The 25,644-nt window shown below is 37.1% G+C and overlaps 1 protein-coding gene across 1 annotated transcript; it reads right to left on the bottom strand.

Moving 5' to 3' along the window:
- Positions 1 to 1,926: 1,926 nt before the first annotated feature.
- On the bottom strand, positions 1,927 to 24,025 carry rsf1b.1 (remodeling and spacing factor 1b, tandem duplicate 1). The gene is made up of 16 exons (XM_088088398.1): positions 23,841 to 24,025; positions 21,587 to 21,678; positions 21,036 to 21,128; positions 19,578 to 19,783; positions 19,308 to 19,429; positions 15,073 to 18,161; positions 14,133 to 14,414; positions 13,160 to 13,264; positions 12,987 to 13,066; positions 11,587 to 11,641; positions 11,379 to 11,491; positions 11,162 to 11,229; positions 9,306 to 9,519; positions 8,935 to 9,161; positions 7,459 to 7,638; positions 1,927 to 5,945 (listed from the first exon to the last, which is right to left on the bottom strand). Exons 1-16 carry the CDS (start codon positions 23,992 to 23,994, stop codon positions 5,383 to 5,385), a joined length of 5,643 nt encoding a protein of 1,880 aa, XP_087944524.1. The 5' UTR covers positions 23,995 to 24,025; the 3' UTR covers positions 1,927 to 5,382.
- Positions 24,026 to 25,644: the final 1,619 nt, after the last annotated feature.

The following is a 25,644-nucleotide window of genomic DNA, read 5'->3' as shown; positions in this document are numbered from 1 at the left end:
GACAAGACTAGGTAAAAACCTTGTAACTTGTTTTCAAAACAATCAAAATTACAAATAATTCACTGTTATAATGCTTGTAATATGTTATTATACCAACATATATCAATTTGTGATCATAGAATTAGTAGTATCACCACTGCTAGTGTTATTTCCACGCATATTTACCATTAAAATACTTTGAAAACATCTCAGAAATTTTGAAGAAAGCATACTAATATAATTTATTTCACCAAATATACAATGCACAAACATTGTGGCATTAACAAAGGTGAATATTTACTCTTTTTAGTTTCATAAAATGCAAATTTATCAGCATATAGCATCACTACTTTAACCATAAATTTACCAAATCAACTGTTTGATAAACTATGGTTTTAGAAAGTCAAACACTCATACGTATGAAATGTTTCATATCATTCATTTCATATATATAATGGATAACATTAAATGCATCATTTAAAATCATCATTTCATCAGTCATTTCCTTTATATCTTCACAAATATTACTTTTTAAAAATGTCATTAGCTTAGCTTAACTAGCTTTACCATAAAGACCCAAATCAACTGTTTGCTGGAGGACATTTGTTTTTTTAAATGATTATTTATTTTACATAAAATTAGATAAATCTGTTCAATAAGACCTCTGAAACTACAACATGTCGAAAAAATATGCTTACCTTTGAAAATCCCACCACACAGGGCCCTCATGTCTGCAGTCTGCAGTGATTTTTAACTTCCTGTATGAGGTGAACTAAAAAAACAGATGGTTTAAAGACACAGGGACACCTAGAGGACATTTTGAGTCACTATATTTTAATAAAATATGTTTTAAATTTACTCAAGCAGTTAAGCAGGATGTTAAATAAGAAAATTAAGCATGTTAATGCTAGCTGTTAGCACAAAGCAGATATTCAACTGTCCATTAGCAAGTGTTAGCATGCTAACATGCACAATTAAGACAGTGAACTTGGTACATATATAAATACCTGTAATACATTTTTATAACAACTTTTATGTATATTATTGTCAGCACTAGAATAAACAGCATATATATATATATATATATATATATATATATGTGTGTGTGTGTGTGTATATATATATATATATATAAAGACAGCAATACATAATATTGTCCTATTAAGCATGTTAGCATGCTGTGTTAGCATTTAGCTCAGAGTATACATTTCATCATACTTCAGCAAATGTTACAGAATGCAAACATGCTAAACTTAGATGACAAATATGATAGATATTTACTTAACATTTTAAACATTAGCTTTAACTTATAAGTAAAATAAACATACCCGTAAGATACTTTGGCATGGTGGTGCTAGCCTTTAGCACAAAGCAGATATTCAATTGTCCATTAGCAAATGTTAGCATGCTAACATGCACAATTAAGATGTTAAAGTTGGTATATATATTTTATAATAACTTTTATGTATATTACTGCTAGCACTAGAATTCACAGCATACATACATTAAGATTGAAACACATAAAATTGTAATTTTAAGCATGATAGCATGCTGGTGTTAGCATTTAGCTCAAATTAGACATTTCTTCATACATACACATATATATATATATATTTCTGTTAGCATTAGTATACATAGCAAGATTGAATACATATAAACAGTAATAAATAGCACATATAATTGTCATCTTGTGCATGTTAGCATTTAGCTCAAAGCATGCAAACTTGCTAAAAACTAAAGTAGTAAAAATTCTATACAAATACTTGCTAAACATTTTTTTTGTTTGTTTTTTTGCACATTAATTGTACTTATTACTTACTTATTACTTTTTACTTATGTAAAATATACATACCTGCATTAAAACACTTAAGCACGTTGGTGCTGAAGCAGACACTGCATCATCATAATTTCCTTTACATATAAAAAGTCACGCCAGACAGGACGACATGAGGCTCGAACCCATTTTATTATGACAAATGTACAAGATCAGATTCATATGAAATAACAGTAAAGTTAACAAAAATGTAAGGAGCAGACATAACACCAACAACCAGTCTACTAGCATCTATACACAGTGGACAGGGTGTCTTTCCTCCCAGATTCATCATGAGGTAAATAGGAAACTCTGTTAACACTTCAGTCATTGGCACCAACTTCCTCCCTTAATCCCATCCCAGCCTTTAATTATTTCGCTCTTCTCTCTTCTGTGCAGGTCTTGCTACAGGTTATTTCATAACCGTGTGATACATTTTAATACATTCTCCTTATCTCTGTGGAGAATTTAGAAACAGGTTACATACAGCACACAGACATCCACATCCCTTTACTCTGACTCAACCCACCAAAACACACTTTCTATTATTACATTTGTAGAATTGGGGTTTCTATATTCTGTCCAGCTAATCTAAAAGCTAAATATTTGTGTATAGAGGCCCGAGTTGTGTGCACTGCAAGCAGCACGTATAGGTTTTGTCTTGGAAGTCATGTTTTGGCCGTCGCCAGTATCAAAACGGTATGATAAATAGAGTGGTTTTTCCTCTGTGAAGACCATGCGGAGACTAATTTACAAAATATTTTACAAACAGGCTCCATTTCTTCTCTTAAATCAGATTCAGCTGTCCTAGATTATATTCTACGATAATCCTTTCTCTCCCCCGAGCTTCTGTAACATGCCTTTTAGTAGGTCAGCGCATGCTTACCTATGCAGTTTTACTGCAAAATGATGAGATATCCTGCAGCGTCTACTTCACAACTCCCTCAGCTCTAATGCAACAGGTCAGGAGAATCCTTAAAACATGCCAAAGTTTTCTGGTTTTGTTACAAAAAATGTTGTGCCAATATTACTTCCCTACAAAATAAAACTATTAGAAAGTCATGCAATCCCAAAGAATTGCCCAATATATTTTTTCATGATTAAAAAATGCCTCTAAATATATTACAGCAAAAACTACAGATATACACACAGACTGGTTCCAGCAGAGGTCAGTGAAGTCATTGGTTTGTTTTTTTCTGTCCATTTCCCCCATTCAAAAACTGCATCCTGACTATCCCTTCAAAAACAAATTATTTCAGAATTTTTTTATTTTCACAATCTTGATCTGATTTACGGTCTTAAAAGTCAGCACTCAAGATTATGAAAAAATGACGTGAATTTAAAAAAATGGGAAGATTGAGGGGAGAAAAATAAGAAAACAAAAGAAAAACAAAAGAAGGGGTGTTTTGGAGCTTAGTGTTATTTTAGTTAATAAAAGCCACGGGTCTGCAGGTTTTTGAACCTTCTATGAAGGACAATGTACGAAGAAATAAGACACTTTACATTTCGCTCAAAGAGACAACAAATAAAAGTTTAGATATACAAAAAAATACATTATTAAAAAACAAAAATCACAAAAAGGTAACAAATGTAATAACAGGTAACTAGACTACATCTCATGATTAGGAGGGACGAGTTTTACTTCTGATTTTGTTTCCCCAAACGAACGTAGCACTCAAAAAACGGGTTCACCACTGATACTGATGGCAGCGCACATAGTTAAAATAATTATATATGTATACAATGTACAAAAGCTACTCTATCATTTAAAAAAAAAGAAAAAAAAACAAAAAGTGGGCTGACAAATGAAAGTTGGTCGACTCGTTATTTGTCCAGAGGGTTATTCAGCAAGAATAAATAGTCTCATCTGAAGCTTTTGTAAATTGTGTTTTAAAAGCCAGAATAGTTAAAAGTGAAGGTTTCCACATTTTTAAGAAAAATCCTCATTTCGCTTTCAGGAGAGACAGATGAGGAGTTTGACATCAATGTCTCAACACATATGTGTTTGTTAAATATAAGACACTTAGCTTAGCACAAAGACTGGAGGCAGAGGAAACAGCGAGCCTGGCTCTGCCCAAAAGTAACAAAACGCACCTATCAGGACTTTGAAAGCTTAATAATTAACAGGATGTATCTCATCTGTCTAATCTGCACAAACCCTGAAGACCAAAACTAACTATTTCAGCTCTGTGGGGGGTCATGTTAGCCATAGAGGTGTTGATAAGTGGATTTTGGTTTTGTTTTGTTATTTACTGGTATCACATTGTCATTATTCTGATTATTATGACTATGATTATTGTGCCCCCAAATATAACATTTAACAGCATTAACTTGGTAAACATCAAATTTTACTGAAAGTCTACTATGAGTGCCAAAATGAAAAATACTTAAAATGTAGTACGTTCATGTTTTTGTACATGATTTATTCTATGGAAGCCCATTTATGGGGGGAAAAAAAGATCCCGTTAGTCATTATAATGAGAAACTTCTCAAAACAATGAGTTAAATACTCAAAATGAGTTAGTATCTGAAAATCATGAGACATTTTCTCAAAATGACTCAATATTGTTTCTCATTCTTTTGAGATTTTAAGAGTTTTTGAAGAAATTCTCATTATTTTTCAGATACTAAAGCATTATTTTGAGGAATTTTCTCTTTCCCCCCGCAACTGATGGAAATGGCCTTCCATAATTTTGAGGATTAATGATTAAAATAATTTTAAATGAGCGAGAACACAACAAAACGGTGATGGACCGTGGTGCAGTCCACCGCAACTCTTAACGTAAGTTGGACAGACAAGTTAGACTGTCTCTGTTAACCAGGGAGGCTCCCTTGTAGTTTCTGGACCTCAGGATGAGACGTTGTTTCTGCAGAAACCACTGATAGGAATCCTGAATAACAACGAAATAAAGAAAGCTTATCAAAAGTAAAACAGTCTTTGTGCTAATAAGCTAACAGGCTTCATATTTACTGGCATCAATACTCTCATAACTCTCTACCTGAAGGCAAATAAACGAGCAGTTTCTCGAAACATCTCACACTGTTCCTTTAACGGATAAAATCTAAAACCAAGATGAATTTTTTCACAGAAACTTCAAATTCACTATGGAATGACTTATTTCACTCTTCAAAGTCCTTTAGCATTCAAATAGGCAGATTTAAACTATTTTCTACACATTAAACAATTTCAGTGCCAATTTTCCATCGATGTCGAAGGACACAGAAGCTAAAATTTACAGAAATCTTAGAAGTAACGGAATAAGAAATGAGACGTGAGTGAGACTTTTTCAGAGGATGGAGATGGTTTGGCAGTGGAGCTGGATGATGCGGTGAACTGATTATTCCAAACACGCGGGAGGTGATAGTTTGGTGCCCTTGTTTGTCGTATAATCCCACAGGGACAGCATCAGACTGGTGACGGGGATCCAGTTCTTACTGTAGCACAGATTGCTGAGACTCGAGGTCCAGATGACACACAAGTAAAAAGGACAACAAGGAGGTGTTGGTGGGGGAAGAAATAATAAAGTTAAGCAATATAAAAATACAATACCACAAAAAATGAAACAGTACACCATTTTGTTTTTTGTTTTTTACAAATCTTCGTTATTGCAGACGTAGTCCACTAGGTCTGTGACACCTAACAGGTCGTCTTCGTCTTCGTCCTGCGGCGCCATCTCCTGGCCAACCAGTCCGTTTGGTGCTATGGCAGCAGCTGGTGTGGCGCTGATGTTTTTGGGAGGCTCCAGATGTGGGGTGAGGCCCGGAGCGGCGGTGGCAGCAGGCCGACTCACGAGGCCCTCGAGGCTCTTAATCGGGCTCTGTCCGTTGGTCGGCGGCAGCTCCATCGGATTGCAGTCCGCTGGGTTTGTTCCCTTTGACTCCTCGTCTGCTTTTTCAGCTGCTTTTTTCTCCTTCGGTTTCTCCTCCTCCTCATCATCATCATCCGAGTCGATGCGGTTGACACGTTTGCGGATGGGACGGTCCTCCTCCGATGATTCGTCTGAGTCGTCGTCCGAGTCGTCCTCTTCAGAAGCTCTCCTGCGTTTTAGTGCAAGACGTCTGCGCCGCTGCCGTGTGTCTTCCTCTGAGGAGTCTGCTCTCCTCCTCGTCCTCCGATCCCTCGAATCCTCCTCAGAGTCTCTGGAGAAACTCGCTGTGGTAGAATAAAAACAAAAAACAACACAATATGACCAACCTGAGGAGATAAGACTCACATCGGCCTCTTAAATCACTTCTGTTTTTATCTTCTTATCTTTGTTTTATTCCCACTGATGTTAAGTCGTCCTCTTCTATTATTTCTTATATTGTTTTTATCATGTTATTTTTTTAAAATTTATTCATTAAGTACTTAACTGCCTTTCAAAATTTGCGTTTTTTTCACTTGTATTCCTTTTATTTGCTTAATTCCTTTTTGACCTTTGGTATTTACATTTTGTTCTAGCCTTTTTGTTTAATTCTTATAGAGCTTTCTGTTTGGCGAGTTTTTTAATGTTTATTTTATGATTCCCTGAGTTCCCGCCTTTGCATGTCTGTTAAAGCACTTTGTTTACAACTGAGCGTGCATTCATCCCGCTGCACTTTGTGGCGTCTTTTTTCAGATGGTTGAACAAGTTAGTTGTTTTGCTTTGCGGCACAGACGTTAGTCTCATGCACTCATGATTTACATGTGATTTGCTCTTGCTTTACATCAATCACCCTGAATCCAAAATACTTTTAAAAACACGGATGATGAAGATCCATATAGAGGAACTAACTCTTCATCTTCTGCTCCAGACATCTGATTTTCATTTTGCCCGTCTGCTCTCTCTTGTAATGTTATACTCTTCTACTCCGGTCTGCGGGCGCAACATTCAGGAGAGATTTTCAGTCCGCTGCTGCAGGGTGCACGCGCAGCGGCATGACAGAAGACATGGTTAGTTTAGGGAGTGCTTGATTTGATATGCAGCAGAGTTTTCTAAGAGCAGAGCACGCATTTGAAACGTCACAGCTGATCATGTTCATTTAACTGTGGAAACCATAATCGTGATCTAAATGAATATTTGATTAATTGTGCTGCCCTAATACTTATGTTTATTCTCATAACATTTTTTTTAAATCACTCGACACATCTATTAGTGACAGAAATATAACTTCTATACATAGTGTACTGTAATACTGTATATAATGACATTGCCTTTTTTGTTTTTTAAGACATTAAACAGCTGATTAAAGCTCATTTAAGCACCGTTCTGATCCAATACATGCACTAAACCTAAACAAAGAAAAACACCCTGCAGCATCATTTATCTTTAATAGGATTTGTCAAGTAATTTCACACTGCAGACATGATTGTGTGACTCAACTCCTCCCTGCAGGTTGTTGGAGCAGATTTTACTCCTTGATTCATATTTATAATGCACTTTATTTATTGTGATAAAACTGGAAAAAATTGCACTGTTAGCTGCTTGCCACCGGCTGAGCCACCTTGAGAGACGTATGCAACCCAGACTAAGACTCTGAATCAAAGATATGCTCTAATATTGGTATATACCACCTTTAATTTAAGTTTTAAGGTACAGAGAGCGGACATTCAACACTCTTGGTGGGTTGTGCTGTGCGTTTAATATTTATGGCTTTATCATGCACGTGTGTGTGTGTGTGTGTGTGTGTGTGTGTGTGTGACTGACCCTCGCTGTCGGAGCTGTCCTGCTGGTGTCTGGGTTTCATTTTGGCCCGGTTGGTTTCTGCCTGAGAGCCTTCGGACTCAGACGTCTCGCAGTAGTTCACCTGCTTCTTCTGACTCCGCCGAGACCGCCGTCGACTCACATCCAGATCACTGTCGCTGTACTCGCTGGAGCCTTCAGTCTCTGGACACACCAAAAATAATAATAGTAAGGGGTTATATGCAGATCTAATCTCTGCCCAGGAATACACAGCATTTTAAAATGTATTTTATTTTTTATCTTGAGAAACTAAGCAATGATTATTATTATTTTGCATTATTGTTTAGTTTATAACTGTAGAGATATAGTTAAAAATTGCCTGTTATAAGTTCCCTGAGCCAAAGGTGGTGTCTTAGAATAATAGTTTTGTCCAGCTGTCAGTGCATAACGAAAAAATATTTAATCCAAAAGGTTTATTTTCAAATTGTAGACATTTTCGTTTTGTGCAATAACAACATTTCTGATTAATTTGATATATATCGACCAACACCAATTCCAAGAAAACTGTGGCGGGATTTATTAGACTGAATTAAATTCAATCAATTTAATTCAAAATCATGATTCTGATATTAATTTTCTCCTGTTATTGGTGTTTTATGACGAAATGACAAATACATGAAAAAAATTAAAAACGCTGTTTTAAAATATTTTGTTCCAATTTTCCCTTTTAACTTCAAATGACGAATTTTATCATAATTTGCTCAAAAACATTAATTTGGACAACACAAAGTGATCATATCATCACACAATGACACTACTGACTGTTGATAAACAATACAAACTTACTGTTATAGCAAAAACGCAAAAAATAAGATAAATGTTTAAAGTAGGAATCTTAAATATACAGAATTCATTTTATTAGTTATTTTTTTCATGAAGTCATGATGTGTTTGAGCATTTTCTTTTGCTTTATGTTTTTCATTGTCTGTAAATATTACTTTTTTTGTCTGTTTGTTTGTTTGTATAATCTTTTCTCTATTTTCTTTAACAAGTTCAAAGTAAATAAATCAAATCAAATGCCTGCATTTATAAAATAAGAGGTATGACACAAGCACAAAGACAGCATTTCAAAAAAAAAAAAAAAGCAGATGATCACTGGCTATATCTTAGTCTCGAGCCATGACACAAATAGTAACTGCAACATGATTCGCCGCATCTCGTAGTTTATTCTAAATATCCAGCGAATCTACAAACCACATCTACCAAAGAACAGACGTAAAAGACTCTGAACTAAGCTCGAAGTTTGTGTATGTCTATGAGATATCAGTTGATGATAAAAATCTTTTCACGAGAGGTGAGGCCACCGAACAGCGTGCGGCTTCTGCTTTGTTAAGTGTGACCCTAAAAATTGACAGAAATTATGAATCGCTTGCAATCTTGAAATAACAATATGTACAACAGGAGAAAAAAGTGAGGACATTACTAATATAATGTATATACCAATTTCATCTTCTTCATCTTCCTCATCTGTCTCCTCTTCCTCTTCATCCGAGTACCCTCTCGGTCTCCGCCGCTTTCTGGAGCTCCGTCGTCGTGCGGGCGCTCTCCTGGACCGCGAAGAGGTACGATGCTTTCCACTGCTGTTGCTACCGAAGTCGCTGTTGTTGGAGTCCGCCTCCGATTCAGCCTCCGTGTCATTTTCTGACACGACGAACTCCTCTTCTGAGCTGCATCCAAAAACGCACAAATGTAAACAATTGATTTGACAGTTCAGCATTCAGCTACGAGCAAACTTTTTCATCAGCGGACAAAAAAAAAAAAAATGGTATTCAACTCGTCAAATGGGCCATAAAGTCAGTGTTGTTTTGTACCTCTCACTAAGGCGAAACTCTTCCTCGCTCTCCTCTTCATCCACGGTGCTGTCGCTGTCCAGGTCATTTAGTCGCCTGCGTTTTTTCCTGCGCTGACCGGCGCTGGATCGTGGCGGGCGGCCGTTCTCCTTGCCCTCCTCTGCTTGAAGGATGGCGGACATATCCTTTCCTCTGTGGCCTGTGATGTTGGCCATGTCTTTACCCCGACCGGCTCCTGAGAAAAACACACCACGTCGTTACCGTATCACAGAACACTTTCCCACATCTTAAGGGATGGCGATTTAGGGAGATTTTGAGAAATACATTTGTCACTTTTTAGCTAAGAGTTTGATGAGAAGCACTTATCGGGTATTTTCAAGCTCATCCAGCACTTAACAGCTGCGGTAAAATTACATATTTATATAGAGCAGTGTGTCCTGTCTCATCAAATTCTACTTAAGGTGCAAATGTAAGTGTGGGGTATATTTATATATGAAAATGGAAAACCAATTTCCCCACAGGGACAAATAAATTATCCATCTATCTCGTGTAAATACACCTAGTGACCAGTTTATAAGGCACACCTGCACAATCTTGTACAATCAAACGTATTTTATTTCTTTATCTGAAAAGCTGCATTTTTAACTATTCAGTTGTATATATTTATTTTAAAAGTAAATCAGTTACAGTTTCAAGCAGTTTCAAGCACTGAAATCAAAATCTAAGCATGTTGCAAACACTGAAAAGAACTCGTTAAGATTCAAGTGTTTTCAAGGACTTTTTAGCGATCGTGTTCCTGCAGGACCCTGTACTCAGTACAGACTGTAAACAGACGCCAACAATGATATATTATACATTTCTAATGACATATTTTAAGGACTTATTAAGCTCTAGTAGAGATCTGACTGTGCAATGTTGAATTTTATAGAAACTTATAGACACACACAGTGTTCCTGCAGGTTAAGGCAGGGTAGATTTAAGACTTTTAATGCCATTAAGTGTAAGACCAACTTTATAACAACCAATATTGAAAGTTGTTTAGTGTAATAAAAAACATGATTTTTTTTTGTCCAGTGAAAATGTTACAATTATCTATATCAAATGCTGAAAAAAAAACCTTATTACAGTGAAACACAGGGAAGACAGTTAACGTATTATTTAGTTATCAAAGTATCCATTTGGTTTATCAACAAAAGTGGGAAGAATCTGGCATTTCTGGATGGTTTTCTTGGCAATTTCGTGTTTCTCAATCTGCATGTGAGATTCCAGCACTTGGATTCCCATCATGACGAGTTTAAGAAAAGGTTTTTATCAAATTATTTAACAAACAAAAAGAAAAAAAAATAGATGTAACAAATTATTTTTGAGATTTCACTATGAAACGTCAGAAAAAAAGCAATTCCATAAAATCCTACTTCCCATGTCTGAGCATTTTTAAGACTTATCAATAATTAATTTTATTCAATTTAAAACCAAATAAGGCATTATTTTTAGAGACTTTTTAAGGATTTGCGGGAACCCTGGTAAAGACCCTTGAGGCAATTGTTTATATTAATAGAATTGATTTTATATGTCTGTCCTGTAAATATGAGGGAAGAGCCGGCAGCTGGTTAGCTGAATTTGGCAGAAGACCTTGAGCAGGCGGAAAACGCTCGCCTGGCTCTGTCCAGCGCCTCTAAAGGTCCCTAATTAACACGTTATATCTTCTCAGTTTAACCTGTGAGGGGTTATACACCTGACTGTTTTTTCTCAGATGCTAATGTGCTGATTTTTCCGACCTTTTCATCTTATGCTCAACAAAGGAAGCACATTTTCTCAAATGTAGCACTACTACCTTAAAACTATTGTCCTAAGCGTAATAACTCATGTCCTCTTACCTCCGCCTTCTGCTTCTTTGATGTCTTCCTCGATTGCCTCCTCGATTGCCTCGTCAAATTCATCAAATCTGTAAAAGAGACATAAACCTTTCAGCATGCTTTTTCTAGTCTTACCATCAGCGAAACAAAAAACATTTAATAATAACAATCAGCACGTTAAAAAAACACAAAAGTAGTAGTTTTCTTATTACATATTTTAAAGAATCTGTGCACAGACCTGTAGCTGATGGATTTCTTCGCCCTCGTCGACCTTCGCCCCCAGCTTTTACTTCGCTTTGGGTCTTTCTTCTCTTTGATGATGACCTCTGGCTTCTCCTCCTCTACTTCCACCTGTGAAGAGTGAGAGTCAGTCATTTATTGTTAAAACATCAAGAGGTGAATAACGTCTGTATTTGTCTGGCAAAAATCACATATAATGTACTCACCGAGGGCGTGATGATGTTTTCAACACTGATTCCGACATAAATGAGTCGCTCTTTCCTGGAGGAGAAGAAACACATCAAGATTGTCAATTAAATCACAGTAATACAAACTAATATACTCTTCACTCTCCCCTTTCACACATTCCCTGGAGACTTGAAATTATATGGATTTTATGTGACAACGCAAATGTCTGAATCAGCTGGAATCAGACACTTAACTAACTTTATCCTGCCATATGCAGAGTGCAAAATCTGTGTAATGTGTGTGAATACAGCAGGTAATTATCCGGAGAATTCACAGTGAGTGAGTGTGTGAGTGGAAGATGTTTCTATCATGCATCTCACTTTAAAAAATGGAGGAAAACCAACATCCAAGGGTGAAGAGGAAGGGTTATTTACACGAGGATGGCAATGAAAATGGCTACTGATGGGGTCAATCTATCTGGGAAATATCACAGTTTATCTATTAGTGCAGGACAGGTATCTGTTAAAGATACTACTAGCGGCCAGCAAGACAGCTGTCACACAAAAGTGGCTGCAGGCAGTTCCTCCAGCAGTGACTGACTGGGTAGATACTGTGAATACTATTCAGAATATGGAGAGAATGACCTTCTTGCGAAATCTCCAGGTGGATAAATTTTTTCAGTACTGGGAAAAATGGTTTGTGTTTGTGACCTCACAAGCTGATGTCTGAGCCATTGTTGTAAGATATCTGACATCAGTGCTATAACGAAATGAATGTATAGGTGACCAGCTGTTTGCTTCAATATGTTCTGTTGTATATTTGGGGATTTCTATAAAAACAAAGTATTAAAAAGGGAAAGAAAATGGCCACTAAAGACGAGATTTGGGAACTTCTGTCGGTAAAGGGTTATAAAGATGTCAGATAAATTAATGAAACAGCAACAGACTTTGTTGGTTCTGACTAAATTACGGTCTGGCTGCGTGACTGCCGTGTAATCCTGTCCCGCCTCCTGTACGCTCTACGAGTGTGCCACCGCTTACGTAAACCAAACGCAGTATGTTCAGTAGATGAGAGCGCTTCTGACATGTGCAATCTCCTGCTGTGTGCTACATGTGTTAACAGGAGACACCAGAAAATATCTCAACTAGAGAACAGCATTAAGATCCTGCAGGCAGTTTTAACTTTGCTGCAATAAGGAGCATTCAGTCAAAAAAAATAAACTGTGCGTCCTTCGATTTGTTGGAATACAAAGAAATTGGGAGCACAGTGTGCCATGCCTTTAATGCACGCCACAAAATGTCAAACGTCAAAGCATATGTAGATATGCAATCAGGTGGAGACACACAAATTTGCACAGGACTCCGTGCAGTCAGTATTATTTGAGCTGTTACAGTGTGTGCTCATTTTTAATAAACAGTTGAGGCACAAAACGTCTCACCTTCTCACGGCCCGTTCCTTCTTTTTCAAAGCAGCGTCGAGATTCGTGAGCTGCTCTTCTAATTTGTCACAGAGCAGCTTCTGCAGAGGGGATTAACAAAGGAATCACTGCAACATCATATTTCCTTCTTTTATGTCTTTTGTTGAATATTCGGTGTTATGACTGGTACGTACGTGCTGACAGGGGGGGCAGAACCATTCTCCGTCGGGGATGATCATGAGCGGAGGCCTCAGACAGGCTGTGTGGTACCCGCTGTCACACGAATCACACAGCAAGATCTGCAAAGGAGATGTTGACGGATGTTAACTCGATAATCGTTTACATATTTTTAGGTTAAAATTCCAAACATAACTCAATTTTAACTCAACTTTACCAATACTTGATGCATTTTATAACGTAAGCTAAATGCCTTTGGGATTCAGACATTTCATCTCCGCCCCTCGGAAACTGGCAGGCGTTTCTCGTCGTTTTCTGACATTTAGAAATTGATGAATTGAGAAAATAATCTAAAGATTAATTGATATTGAGATAAAGTTGTGGCCCTGACAGCTCCTTACTTACATCTCATAATTGGCCCATTCTCCAAAAAAAGTTAAACCAGCGTAAAACATTTTAGGATTATTTTTTGAAAGTTTGAGCTGCTCGTGTGAATTCACTGACTCAGACTTGCTTTTTTTCAAAGACAGCGTTCAGATTAGAGCTGTATCGATTAATCAGCTACTTGATTTATATATTTTTCATGGATTTTAAGCTCTTAATGACAGAATTTGATGCTTTCTTTTGCTTCTCATGTAGTTTCTGGAGAATTTTTGTGTTTTGTACTTTTGGTTGAGAAAAACAAACATTTGATAACGTCACCTTTTGCTCTAAGATATGATTTCTGATGTTTTAATGGATGGATCTGTTTTAAAAGTCCTATAATCCATTTATTTCGCAGTTTGTCCCTTTATTTGAAATAATTTGTGCATTTTTTTAATGTTTTCTTCTTCTTTTTTTTTTTTACAATCTTTTTTGTCTCTTCTATATCCCTTTTCCCTTTCCTTTTGCCTTTAAATCCCTTTGTAACTTGTTTTGAAAACTGCTTGATTAAAATTGATTAAAATTTCAAAATAAAAACTGGTACAGTTATTAATTGCGAGTACCCACCAGCTCTGGGTGATTTGGAAGACCACAATGTTTGCAGGGGTCGTCATTCGGAGGTAGGTCGTCGTCTGAGGATGTCGAGGAGTCCGAGCTTCGTCTTTCTCGGTTACGATTCCGCCTCTTTCTGCTTCGCTCAACCTTGTAGTCCTCGTCACTGGTGTCCTCTTCCTCGCTCTCATCTTCGTCGCTGGACTCCTCGTCGCTGTCGTCGTCGTCATCTTCAGAGCCTTTCTTTTTACGGCGCGTTCGTGTGTTGGACCACCGAACCCTCCGTCTCTTTCTCCCCTTTAAAAAGCACAACATAGAGCAGAAGAGTTTAAGGACAGCACTTTTAACACTTTAGGTTCACTTTGCTGCTAATACATACTTTTATGTAAGTAAACTACGAAGCCTTCAAACTTTGATAAGTAAAAACGAGTAATGGGCAAAGGTTAATTATAATATACATATCATGATGTGCTCCAGTGTAATCTTGTGAATGAGTTTTTGGTGAGAAAATTTAATTCATACAGCTGTTTGAGGAAGATATCCATTAATCTTTTTACAGATATACAAAATAGATATTAGAGAAGAAATTATTATTATTATTATTATGTAGTATAATGGCTTTGGAAGCAATCATTTCTTTTTAAATGCCTTTTTATTGTTTTTTTTTGAGGCAGTTATTTCTTTAAAAAGATGTTTTATTGTTAAAGAAGGTTATATTAATCTGATTAAACTTGTGCTCATTCAAAGGTAGAGTAATAAAGGCCTGAAGGAAAATTTCATAGTTTTTCTGGCACAAAAAGGTGAATAAATAGCAACAAAAATATCAGTATCGGCTCTCGCACAAACAGTTATTACAAACATCAGCTTAAAGGTGTAAAAGCCCTGGCATGGCCTTTCTGTTTGAGAAAACTTTCACAAAAATGCGTCAATGCTACAACCAGGTGAGCAGTCTTACCTTCGTTTTCGGCTGACCCTCCTGGTCGACCTTTTTCTCTCTTGTTTTCTTCTGAACAGCTTTCACCTCTTCTTCCTCCTCCTCCTCTTCATCTTTTTCTTTCTCACCCTCGTCTCCCTTTTGCCTCTCAGCCGCTGGAGCAGCCTGCGATTTTTCGAGCTTCCTGTCGTGGATCTCCACCACCTTTGGCGTCGGTCTGGAGATCCTCGGTGATCTTCGGAGAGATCTCCCCGTGTTTGAATCGGACTCTGAATCCGCTCTGTCCTCTCTCTGAAGCTCAGCTGTCCTCCGGTGGGCCGGGGGCTTCAGTTTTTTTCTGTGGGAAACCTTGGACGGAGCTTTCTCGCCATTCGCGACCTCTTTTTTGGAGTCCTCTTCTTCACTTTTGCTTTTATTTTCCTCGTCAGTGGGCTTTTCGGCGACTCCTTCTTTGCTCGGCTTGCCGTCAGAGTCTTTGCTCGCATTTCGTTGGCGAGATTCGTCCGTCCTGGTCGAGGTTTCACTCTCTTTCTCAGTATGTTTCTTCTCTTTTGTTGCATCAGTTTTTGAGAGTTTCTCTGCTTTATTTGCTTTGTCTTGACTCGTGTGTTTCTCACTGTCATTTTTAAGTTTTTCCTTGTCTGCGTCCTTTTTATTTTCTGTCTCAGCATCCTTTCGCGTTTCCTTGTCTGTATCCTTTTTAGTTTCCTTGTCTGTATCCTTTTTAGTTTCCTTGTCTGTGTCTTTTTTAGTTTCCTTGTCCACTTTTTCTGTGTCCTTTTTATTTTCTGTCTCAGCATCCTTTTGAATTTTCTTGTCTATGTCCTTTTTAGTTTCTGTCTCAGCGTCCTTTTGAGTTTTCTTGTCTGTGTCCTTTTTAGTTTCCTTGTCTGCCTTTTCTGTGTCCTTTATGCTTTCTTTCCCAGCGTCCTTTTTATTTTCCGTCTCAGCTTCCATTCCAGTTTTCTTGTCTGTGTCCTTTTTAGTTTCCTTGTCCATGTCGTTATTTGCCTTTTTGGTGTCCTTTTTATTTTCTTTTTCAGCGTCCTTTATACTTTCCTTCTCAGCGTCCTTTTTAGTGTCCTTCCCAGCATCTTTTGGAATTTTCTTGTCCATTTTCGTTTCCTTGTCCGTATCCGTTTTATTTTCTGTCTCAGTGTCCTTTGCAGTGTCCATGTCCGTGTCCATTTTAGTTTCTTTGTTTGCATCTTTTTTACTTTCTGATGACGGCTGCTCCACTTCAGTTTTTTTCGGCTGTTCTTCAGACACCTTTTCTTGTTCTTTGTCTGGTCTTCCAGGTTTTTGATCCAATTCTTCAGAGACATTTGTCTTCTCAACAGCACTGGACGGTTTATCTTTCCCTTCAGATGCTTTCTCTGTCGTCTTGGGTGCAACCGAGTTAATCTCAGTTTTGTCATCCTCCTGTGGCTTTGTCACATCGTGTTTGACGGCCACTGACTCTACCTCCATGGGTTCAGGCGTGGAGTCACTCATCTTGGAAACATCTTGTATCGTTCTGTCTTCACAGTTGACAGTTTTCTTTACATCTTCAGTCTTCTCCGTCTTGTCTGTCTTTTCTGTGTTAGTCTCAGAGACTGCACTGGCTGTCTCTGGCTTCATCTCTACGTCTTTGATGTTATCGTTCTTCTCTGCAGGTTTACATGATCCGTCCAGCTTTTTAATAACAGACGCCGACGTCTCTTCAGTATTGGACGTTGCTTCTGTTTTCTCCATTATTGTTGGTTTATCTGCCTTTTTAAGAACATCAGTACTTTGTTTGCCTTTTTGTGTCTCTTTGTCGTCGCTCTCTTTCAGTGCGTCTGTCTTTTTAATGACAGACGGGGATGCAGCGTTTTCAGAGTCAACAGGTTTCTGTGCAGGATCTTTTTCGACACCGTCTAAAGTTCTGATGACTCCCGGCTTTTCTTTTGGTGCCGATTTATCTGATTTCTCCACACTGGTCTCTTTTGCGTCGCTCGTTTCAGTTTGCTTTCTGTCTGTTTCATTTTCTGACGTTTTGTTTTCCTCTGATGTGTCTACACAGGCAGGTTTTCCTTCTGAATCTTTTGATTCTTTGGATGCGACTTTCTCCGATTCCTCAGTTTTCTTTAATGTCTTGTCCTCTGTACAAGACTCTTTTGTGGCTGCTGGTTTTGATTCTTTAATTTTGTCATTCTCTTCCTGATTAGACGGCTTCTCGGGTGCACTATTTTTGTCTTTAGGTAAAGGTGGCGATTCTCTCTGAGACTCTAGTGCTTCTTTCTTTTCTTTTGATGCAGTGCTTTCCTTTTCTCCCTTCTTATCTAGATTTTTCTTGGCAGAGTCAGCTTGTTGTGATGCCGCTCCCTCTGTGATCTTCTCTGCACTGCAAGCTTCCTCCTTTTTATCTTTTGTATCCTCCTGGTCTGCGGGTGAAGAGTCTTTTCGTCTCTTTTCAACAGATTTACCTGCAGCTGCTTCAGTCGGCTGCTCTTTATCAACGTCTTTCAGCGACTCGCACAAATGACCCTGGAGGTCTTTCTCGGACGCAGGCTGAACTTCACCGTTAACATGATCATTCACGCTCTGCGCTTTTTTCGTCTGTTCAGGCGTTGAGTCCTCTTTTGGAGCTTCCTTGGTCTGAGAAACAGATGGATTTTGCACTATGATGCTGCTATTTTTTTCAAAGTCTTCGCTAAACTTCATTCCTCTTTTTTTCAAAGGGATTTTGGCTTGTTGGTCGTTCTTCAGAGCTTGTTGAATCTCCTCTGCGCTGCTCTTCTTGGCCTCCTCTCCCTTTTCTGCCTTTACTGATACGCACGTTGTCTCAGAGGCGGGTTCAGTTGTTGCTGTGCTGGTTTTCGCGTCTGACACCTCCATAGGCTCTTCTTTGATGATCTGTGCTTTTGCACTGATACCGAGATCCGCAGCAGGCTTTTCTGAATTGAGCTCTGCTTCAGTTTTGCCTTCAATGATGCCATTCAGTGATGATTTGGCCTCAGACATTTCTGTTTTCAAGTTGTCTTTCTGTGTTACTTCACCATTCTCTGTCTTTGGTGAGACTGGACTGACAGCCTTGCTGGAGTCTTTGTTCTCCTCATCTGTCGAGTCCTCAGTCTTTTTAACGTCACCTGTGACGTAAAGATGAAATAAAAACATTACATGAACGCTTGTAAATAACAGAAAATACTAAAACTGTGATTTCTTTGATTCATTTTAAAGGGTATACTATGCAGGATTTTCCTTAAAAAATAACAACTTAAAAAAGACCAATACAGAAGTAATCCCCCTCAATCAGGGTTGTCCAAACTTTCAAAGAAGCAGCTTTATAAAAAGGCAGCAGCCAGGTGTCAGACTATTAAAAAGCACCAATATAATGAGGTGAAACGCTAAATGAGAGTGATTCTGAGGTTGACTTTTTACATTTACATTTTCACTGACACGCATGTTAAACAGTAACAGACAATCCTGCAGAGCATACCTTTAGTTTTTTCGGGGGAAGAAGGATGGACGAAAAAAAAGCAATTCTTATCTTCTGCAATTCTGAGTCAATCACCAATTCCCATAATCTATTTCCAACAACGGCTCATTCTTTAGTCAATGTTTTACAGACCATCCTTTTCTAGTATTTAGATGCTCCGAAAGACTTCATTTCTAAAAAGCGTCTAGCGGCAAATTTAACGACTTATTCAGACCATCATATGAAATTGTGATTCAGCTCATGCGCGCTGCTCAGAGTAATCTCAGTCCACAACCCTTCAGCCAGCAGCGGGGGGTCTCTCCCTCTCTGCTCGTGCTGTGCAGTAGCTGCTAACAATGACATGTTTTTTAAATGATATAACAAAGAATAATTATTGCAAATATAAGGGAAGACAATTAGCCTACATTTTAATTGATTGATGGGTAATTGATAGGGGACCGCTGGCCCAAAAAAGGTTGAGAACCAGTGTTGTTGATTAACTCTAATGTGTTTACGCTGTGTTGTACTGTTGCACCTTTTCCTTTCCACTAACATAATGTTATTAGTGTTGTACAAATACAAAATCGGGAATAAAATCAGAAAAGGATAAGAATTTTGATTCTTACAGGTACTGACTGATATTTTTCCCATCCCCAGAAACACTTGGATTATATGAAGTTCGTTTCACTGTTTAAAACATGGCATTAACATGATGACTAAGACCTTTGTCTTATAATCACACTACAAAAAATACAAACTTCCAATATTCTTCAGAAAATAAAAATGTAACCAGGTTCTTTGAAAGTCTGACATTTACCATCTTCTGTTTTGTCTTTACTCTCTTCACCATCAGGTTTGGTTTCCTCTTCTTTTTTCAACAGCGCAGGGTCGATTTGTGTCTTCAGCAGAGCCAAAACCTCAGCCAAGTCATTTCTATCTCTACAGGAAGCAAAGGAAGATAAAAATAATCAACTCTTTTTCAGAGTGAAAAACACGCTCAGTTTTACAGAAAGCATTAGTATTTAAATTTCGTTTCACAGTGCCTGCAGCATGTTTGTCCCATCAAAAATCACTTCTGGCTGCTTACCTGACGATGCATTTCCACGACGACCCGTCTAAGTCGTCTTGTTCCTCCACGTAAAGACGCACATTGTCGTCCTGGTCCAGCTGAAACCAGTACATCTGACCGTCTTTGTCCCGGCCGATCGGCTGCAGACGCATCTTATCTGGGTCCTCCTCATTGATGGCAGTTTTGAACTTCACATTTTCATCAAACTGACACTCGCACAAATACTGGAGACAAAAGAAAAGCACATAATGTAACACGTATAACAAAGACGCGCCGTTCATAATTATCTGAATTAATTTTAAGTAACATTTTCACTCTTTTGAGTTATATGAGTAGAAAAAATGGTAGCAGTCACTACTGTTGCTGACAAAGTCAACAACATTTATTAACAGTTAGGAGGAAAAAAAATGTAGCCAGCTAATAAGTTTATTACTGTTACATGTAGAATTTACATCGCTACATTCACACTCAGCTGCTCAGCACCATTTGGCTAAGTTGTAGTCGCAACTTGTCGGAAAAAAATATTCATATTGTACGTAAAAACAAAACAAATCAGATTTTTTTAAAAACACCAAATATTGACACAAATCAGCATCAATAAATATAGTTATCCATCAGGCTGTAATTTAAATCAAATTAATAATTAAATAACTTTATAAACACAAGAGATGGGAAAGAGGCTCTTTGATTCTCCTGTTAATAATAAATGCCTACACTACTAAATATGTTAAACAAATATTATTATCATAGTCTTTTTTTCACTACATGAATTAATAAGAACGGGTTTACTGTGACAGCAGAAAAACTTGTGCACATGTGTATTTAATAAGTTATGTTGTATCATTATGTAGTACTAATTTAAATATTTTTTATAGGTAAAATAACCCAGTTCTAATAAAAATGTACAGATGAAAACTTGTTCTGTTCACCAAACTCTCCTCACTCTTTGTTAACATTTTAAACAAAGAGATTTGTCAGTAACTGACCTTTTGACTGGCTGTAGCAGAAAAAGTTACGAAAGTGCACTGAGACATTAATGTTGTTGTTTGTTGCATTATGCCCTGAAATGCGGGAGGCTGCAAACAAACCGTTTTGTGGAAAAACAAGAAGAACATTTACTGGAAAAGTAGGCTGCCTAGCAACAGTAGTAAGCGCCAACATTCGTACGTACAATTTTTTTTTAGCTTTTACAGCCATCGCTCATGTTCTTCCACACACACCGCAGCAATAAAAGCCTCTCCTCTCTCCAGTTTTGGTGGCTATTTCTTGCTAAGAATTTTAAGGAAACTTTAACAAGAAAAACAAGATGACATCATTTTTTGGCATGCAGACCTCGAGCCAAGGATACTGTAGCGAGCTTACACCAGACTTTAAACTGTACGCACCGGAGCCTCTTTGGCTCTTTCTAAACCTTCTTTTCTTTAAAGCTGCAGTAAAAGCAAACTATTAAAATGTGTGAAGAAACAGCGTGCTTACTTTAAGTATCCCCGTCTTGCACTCCATCTGCAGCTCCTTGTATCCTTTTTGTTCGAGTTCCCATGCCCAGGTTGTGTTGAACTCTTGACATATCTGCAAGGAAAAATAGACGTTTAAATGACTAAATTAACTAATTAAATGAACGCATTAAATCATTTACTTATTTTTGTTAAAACATCATAAAGACGCATACAGATTGACACATTTATCTGGTTGGACTTGTAACCATTCTGGCTTTAAAATCTGGTTTGACGGCTGTTTACACAGAACAACAAGGAGAGATGATGATAAAAGTGGATTCTTAGTGAGCTACGTTCAGTCATGTCAGACCGACAATTTCCAATAACAAATTTATGGAAAATACCATGAACTTCTGACTTGACAATTACCAAAGTTAAGCCAAAATGAACACATCACACTTTGTACCAAATAGAATTTGACAGTATCTGCCAAAACAAAATATAACATTTACAAAAACCACCTGCTGTATTACACTTTATTTACAAAGTATTTAGGGTAATAAATTCATAAACTCTGAGCTATTTGTTTACCTTCACTAGGTATTTCTCCCATCTGTCTGCCGACACAGACTTGCCGATCTTCCTCAGCAACTTGACATGAAGATCAACCAGCAGTTTTGGAACTGAGGAAACGGTAGAGAGAAAGTGTGGTCAGTTAAAAAAATGCGTCTAAAACCAATTTTAGGCATAATTTAGGGTCGGTGTGTGATTAATTAATAGACTGCTCGAGTTGCAGACCTGCCATGCAGTAATCAAAAACATGGATCGGGTGCCATGCATACAGTGTTCCCGGCTAAAACCTTACCAGAAAAGTCAAAATGCATTTTTAAAAAAAAAAACCTTTAGCAGCAGGTTGTACCTTCAAAGTGCATTTTCTTGATATAGCAGATCAAGTGTCTCGATAAAGATCTAGTGTCTTCCCAGAAAGATTGAAAAAAAACTTCAATGCTCCAACATTTCCACAGAGTTTTAACGTACGTTGCAGTGAGGAAGAGGAAGAAAAGCAGAACAAAGCAGTGAAGTATGTGGAAATATTGGATTTTAACATATTATCTTTCCTGTGAGAAAGTAGACGCTGCAGGTGAAATTACATCAGGTATTCATTAAGAAATGCGTATTTCTCAGCGACGCGACTGACGTTTGATGATCTTACAGAATATAATGCACATTGCTGTAGATTAAAAAACCCCACATTATATGAAGAAGTTAAAACTAACATAAACATCTGCAGACGTAAAATGAAACATACACATTTATAAAGCAGTAATATTAATCTATAAACATCATATACTGTCAGGGAACACGCTGAACAATGAATACTTTCACTTTTCATACTTTAAGTGCATTTAGAGCAACTTCACAAAAAAATTAACACAAACAAGGACAATTTTTACTTGTTAATTAAAGTAATTGACTTAAAAAAGGCGCTGCTAATGAAACATAGGAAAGATTCTGTAACATGCTCTGAAAATAGATTATAATTGTCGTTAATACAGTTTCTGGACACTTTTCTCCTTTTTTAATGTTTACTTGTCTTGTCACTCTTTACCAATTTCTTGCAATGTGCCGGTTGCCTTTTCCCATGTCTTTTGTTCAGGTTTCAAATGTTTAAATATGTGTGAAAGGTGTCTTAATGCACCATATAAAAAATAATGTCCAGACATGTTTCAATGGGCAAATATTTTTAAGACTTTTACAGATGGATTTGAGATGTTTCTAAAATTATTGAATCCAATGCCTTTTTAAGGATCCAGATTGTATTTTTATTTCATTATAAAATCAAAAAAAAAATCTAGTATTTCTCCAAGATGGCCACTGAAAATTATGTCATTGGAAGGACGGCGTATACAATCGATAATAATAAAAAAATAATGATATCAGGCTGCTGTTTAATTCACAATAAGTGTGAGTTCACTCTGAGGGAGCAAATGTCAATATGAGGCGAGAAATATTAAACACTCAATCAGGAAGACTACAGACGGGGATGCGCATGCGCAGAGCGACCCACAGAATAGTCAAGTTACATATCACAAACAACACAAACGGAAGTTGAACGACTAAAGCTTTACATAAACGTAAATAAAGATTTATCACTTCAGTATACGCACAAGCTAACGTGTGGATATAACACAAAAATACGTTGAATAACTACTAGATGTCACGCGGTGGTATCATTGTGTTTTATTCACTAGTGGGATCGTGTTTTTAGCGCCAAAAATAGCTTTATTTTGAAGCTTTCGCCGGAAGTTCTCGCCGTTGCGGGCAGCTTGACGGAAGCAGCGCGAACCACTACATGGCAAAATATTTTAACTGTAAATAAAGTGCACAATCGCGTGCCCGTCACAGACGATGACATCTTCACACATAAATTATCTAAATCAATAATCGGTTGCACGAATTATCGCCATGTTTAGCGCCTCGCAAACACTGTTGCCGCCGCACATTTGTGTCAGTGTTGTGTTAGGAGCGTTAACAGCGGCAGATAAAGGCTGCTTGGAGGAAAAAATAAGCCCTATTCAAAAGCTAAAAAGTGAGAGAAAACCTCGAATAATTCGGCGCGTTCACACTTAAATTAACACTTAATTACGCGTAGACGCGTTTTCCACTTCGAACGGCAGCTCTGAGACGCAGTTAACTTACATTTAAGTAAACAAGAAGGTTAGAAAACCACACAATAACACACAACTAGCTAACGTAGCTGCTAGCCTGCTAGCACGGTACCATTATTAATGCAATGGTTGGAGTCTCTCCTCCTCCGCCAGCAGCTGGAGCTTTTCTGCCCTACCTGAGGATGTGTCCTGCAGATATCTCTCCAGCTGAGGAAAGGTGAGCTCCGGTAAGTCCAACAACGCCCCGTACCGCTCCAGAAAGGAGCAAATCACGGCGTAATTTGGACACAAACCGGGGGAAGAACTCGCCGTTGCCGCCGAAGCAGCCATCTTTTCCACACCAGCGTCAAGCCAGCCGGAATCAAATATAGTACTTCCGGTGTTAACAAAATAAAGCGTTCGTCGAAATTATTATTTTAAATCCAAAGTTTATTTATTTAATTATTTAAATATTTCCACCTGTGCCATGTCAGACAGAAATAAAACTTGCTTTTAATAAGTAATCTTACATTTATATTAATTGCATATCTATAATGTACAATTAATATTTAACTTTATAATATTATAATATATTCTATTGTAAATTTCTAAATTTCTATTTCATATTTCTTTTATATTTGCTGCACGTTACGCATTCTGTGGACAGCAATGTAAGAATTTCATTGTGCAGGGAAACATGTTTCCATACTGTGCATATGACAATAAACACTTTGAATCTTGAATCTTGAATAATATAATAATAATAATAATAATAATAAACATTTTTAATCCAGATTTTATGTTGTGGTATGTTATGTTATTTAGTTATTTTTACATCTTAGCTTTGGTCCATGTGTGCCATGTCAGACAGAAAAACTTGCTTTAAATAAGTAATCTTAAATTTACATTAATTGTATATCTATATCTATACTGTACAATTAATATGGAACTTTATAATATAATAATAATAATAAACATTTTTAATCCAGATTTTATGTTATGGTATGTTATGTTATGTTATTTAGTTATTTTTACATCTTAGCTTTGGTCCATCTGTGCCATGTCAGACGGAAAAATTTGCTTTGAATAAGTGATCTTAAATGACTTATTCAAAGTATTGTATGTTATTTTTATAATGTACAATTAGTATGTAACTTTATAATGTAACAATAATACATGTTTTTTTTTGTTTTTTTTTTATCCAGATCTTATGTTATGTTGTGTTATGTTAATGTTATTTAGGTATTTTTACATTTTACATTTTGTCCACCTGTGCAAAGTCAGACAGAAAAACTTATATAACTGACCTGAAAATGACATATTAATTGCTTCTTTATTGAGATTTGAATAGTTCTTCCACCGCTGCAGTCTGAAGTTGCAGAGCTACAAAAGCTTCATATAAACAAAAGAAACATTACAAAGGAGCTTTACTAGTTTGCCTGGAGGGTTTCCTTCTTCATCTATTTTATTTATAGATGTATAAAAATTTGAGAACCTGATCTGTGGTGTAACACACGGATACAGTCACATTTTATCAGAGAACTCTTTTTTTTTGTAAATACCCAAAGCACATAGGAGAGAGTACCTTTTTTCCTGCTTGCACCGCCAGCAGAGGTCAGTGTTGAGAGTGCCCATCTTAAATCATATTAGTTGTGGTAAAAGTACCAATACTACACTGTAGAAATGACCTATTACAAGTAAAAGTTCTGCATTGAAAATGTTAAGTAAAAGCAAAATGAAGAGATGAAAGAAGAAAAATGTCCCTTGTGACCAATATACTATTATATATCATTAGATGGTTATAACTCATGCATTCATGTAAAAGAGGGATTTTAAAGTTAATGATTATTTTAATTATGAATTAATCTACTTATTATTTTACATTGATTGTTTGATTTGTAAAAAGTAGAGAAAATTGTGAGAAATTCATTACAAGTACTCAGAACTCAATCTATTGTATTCAGTGTTTGTTTTATCCAACTAATATCAAATTCAAAAACC

The sequence above is a fragment of the Plectropomus leopardus genome, chromosome 15, assembly GCF_026936395.1.
Source record: "Plectropomus leopardus strain MGB_pleo_1.0 chromosome 15, ASM2693639v1, whole genome shotgun sequence".
NCBI classification, from domain to species: domain Eukaryota; kingdom Metazoa; phylum Chordata; class Actinopteri; order Perciformes; family Serranidae; genus Plectropomus; species Plectropomus leopardus.
Note: the sequence above shows the minus strand (reverse complement) of the source record. Positions and strands in the feature narration are given on the sequence as shown.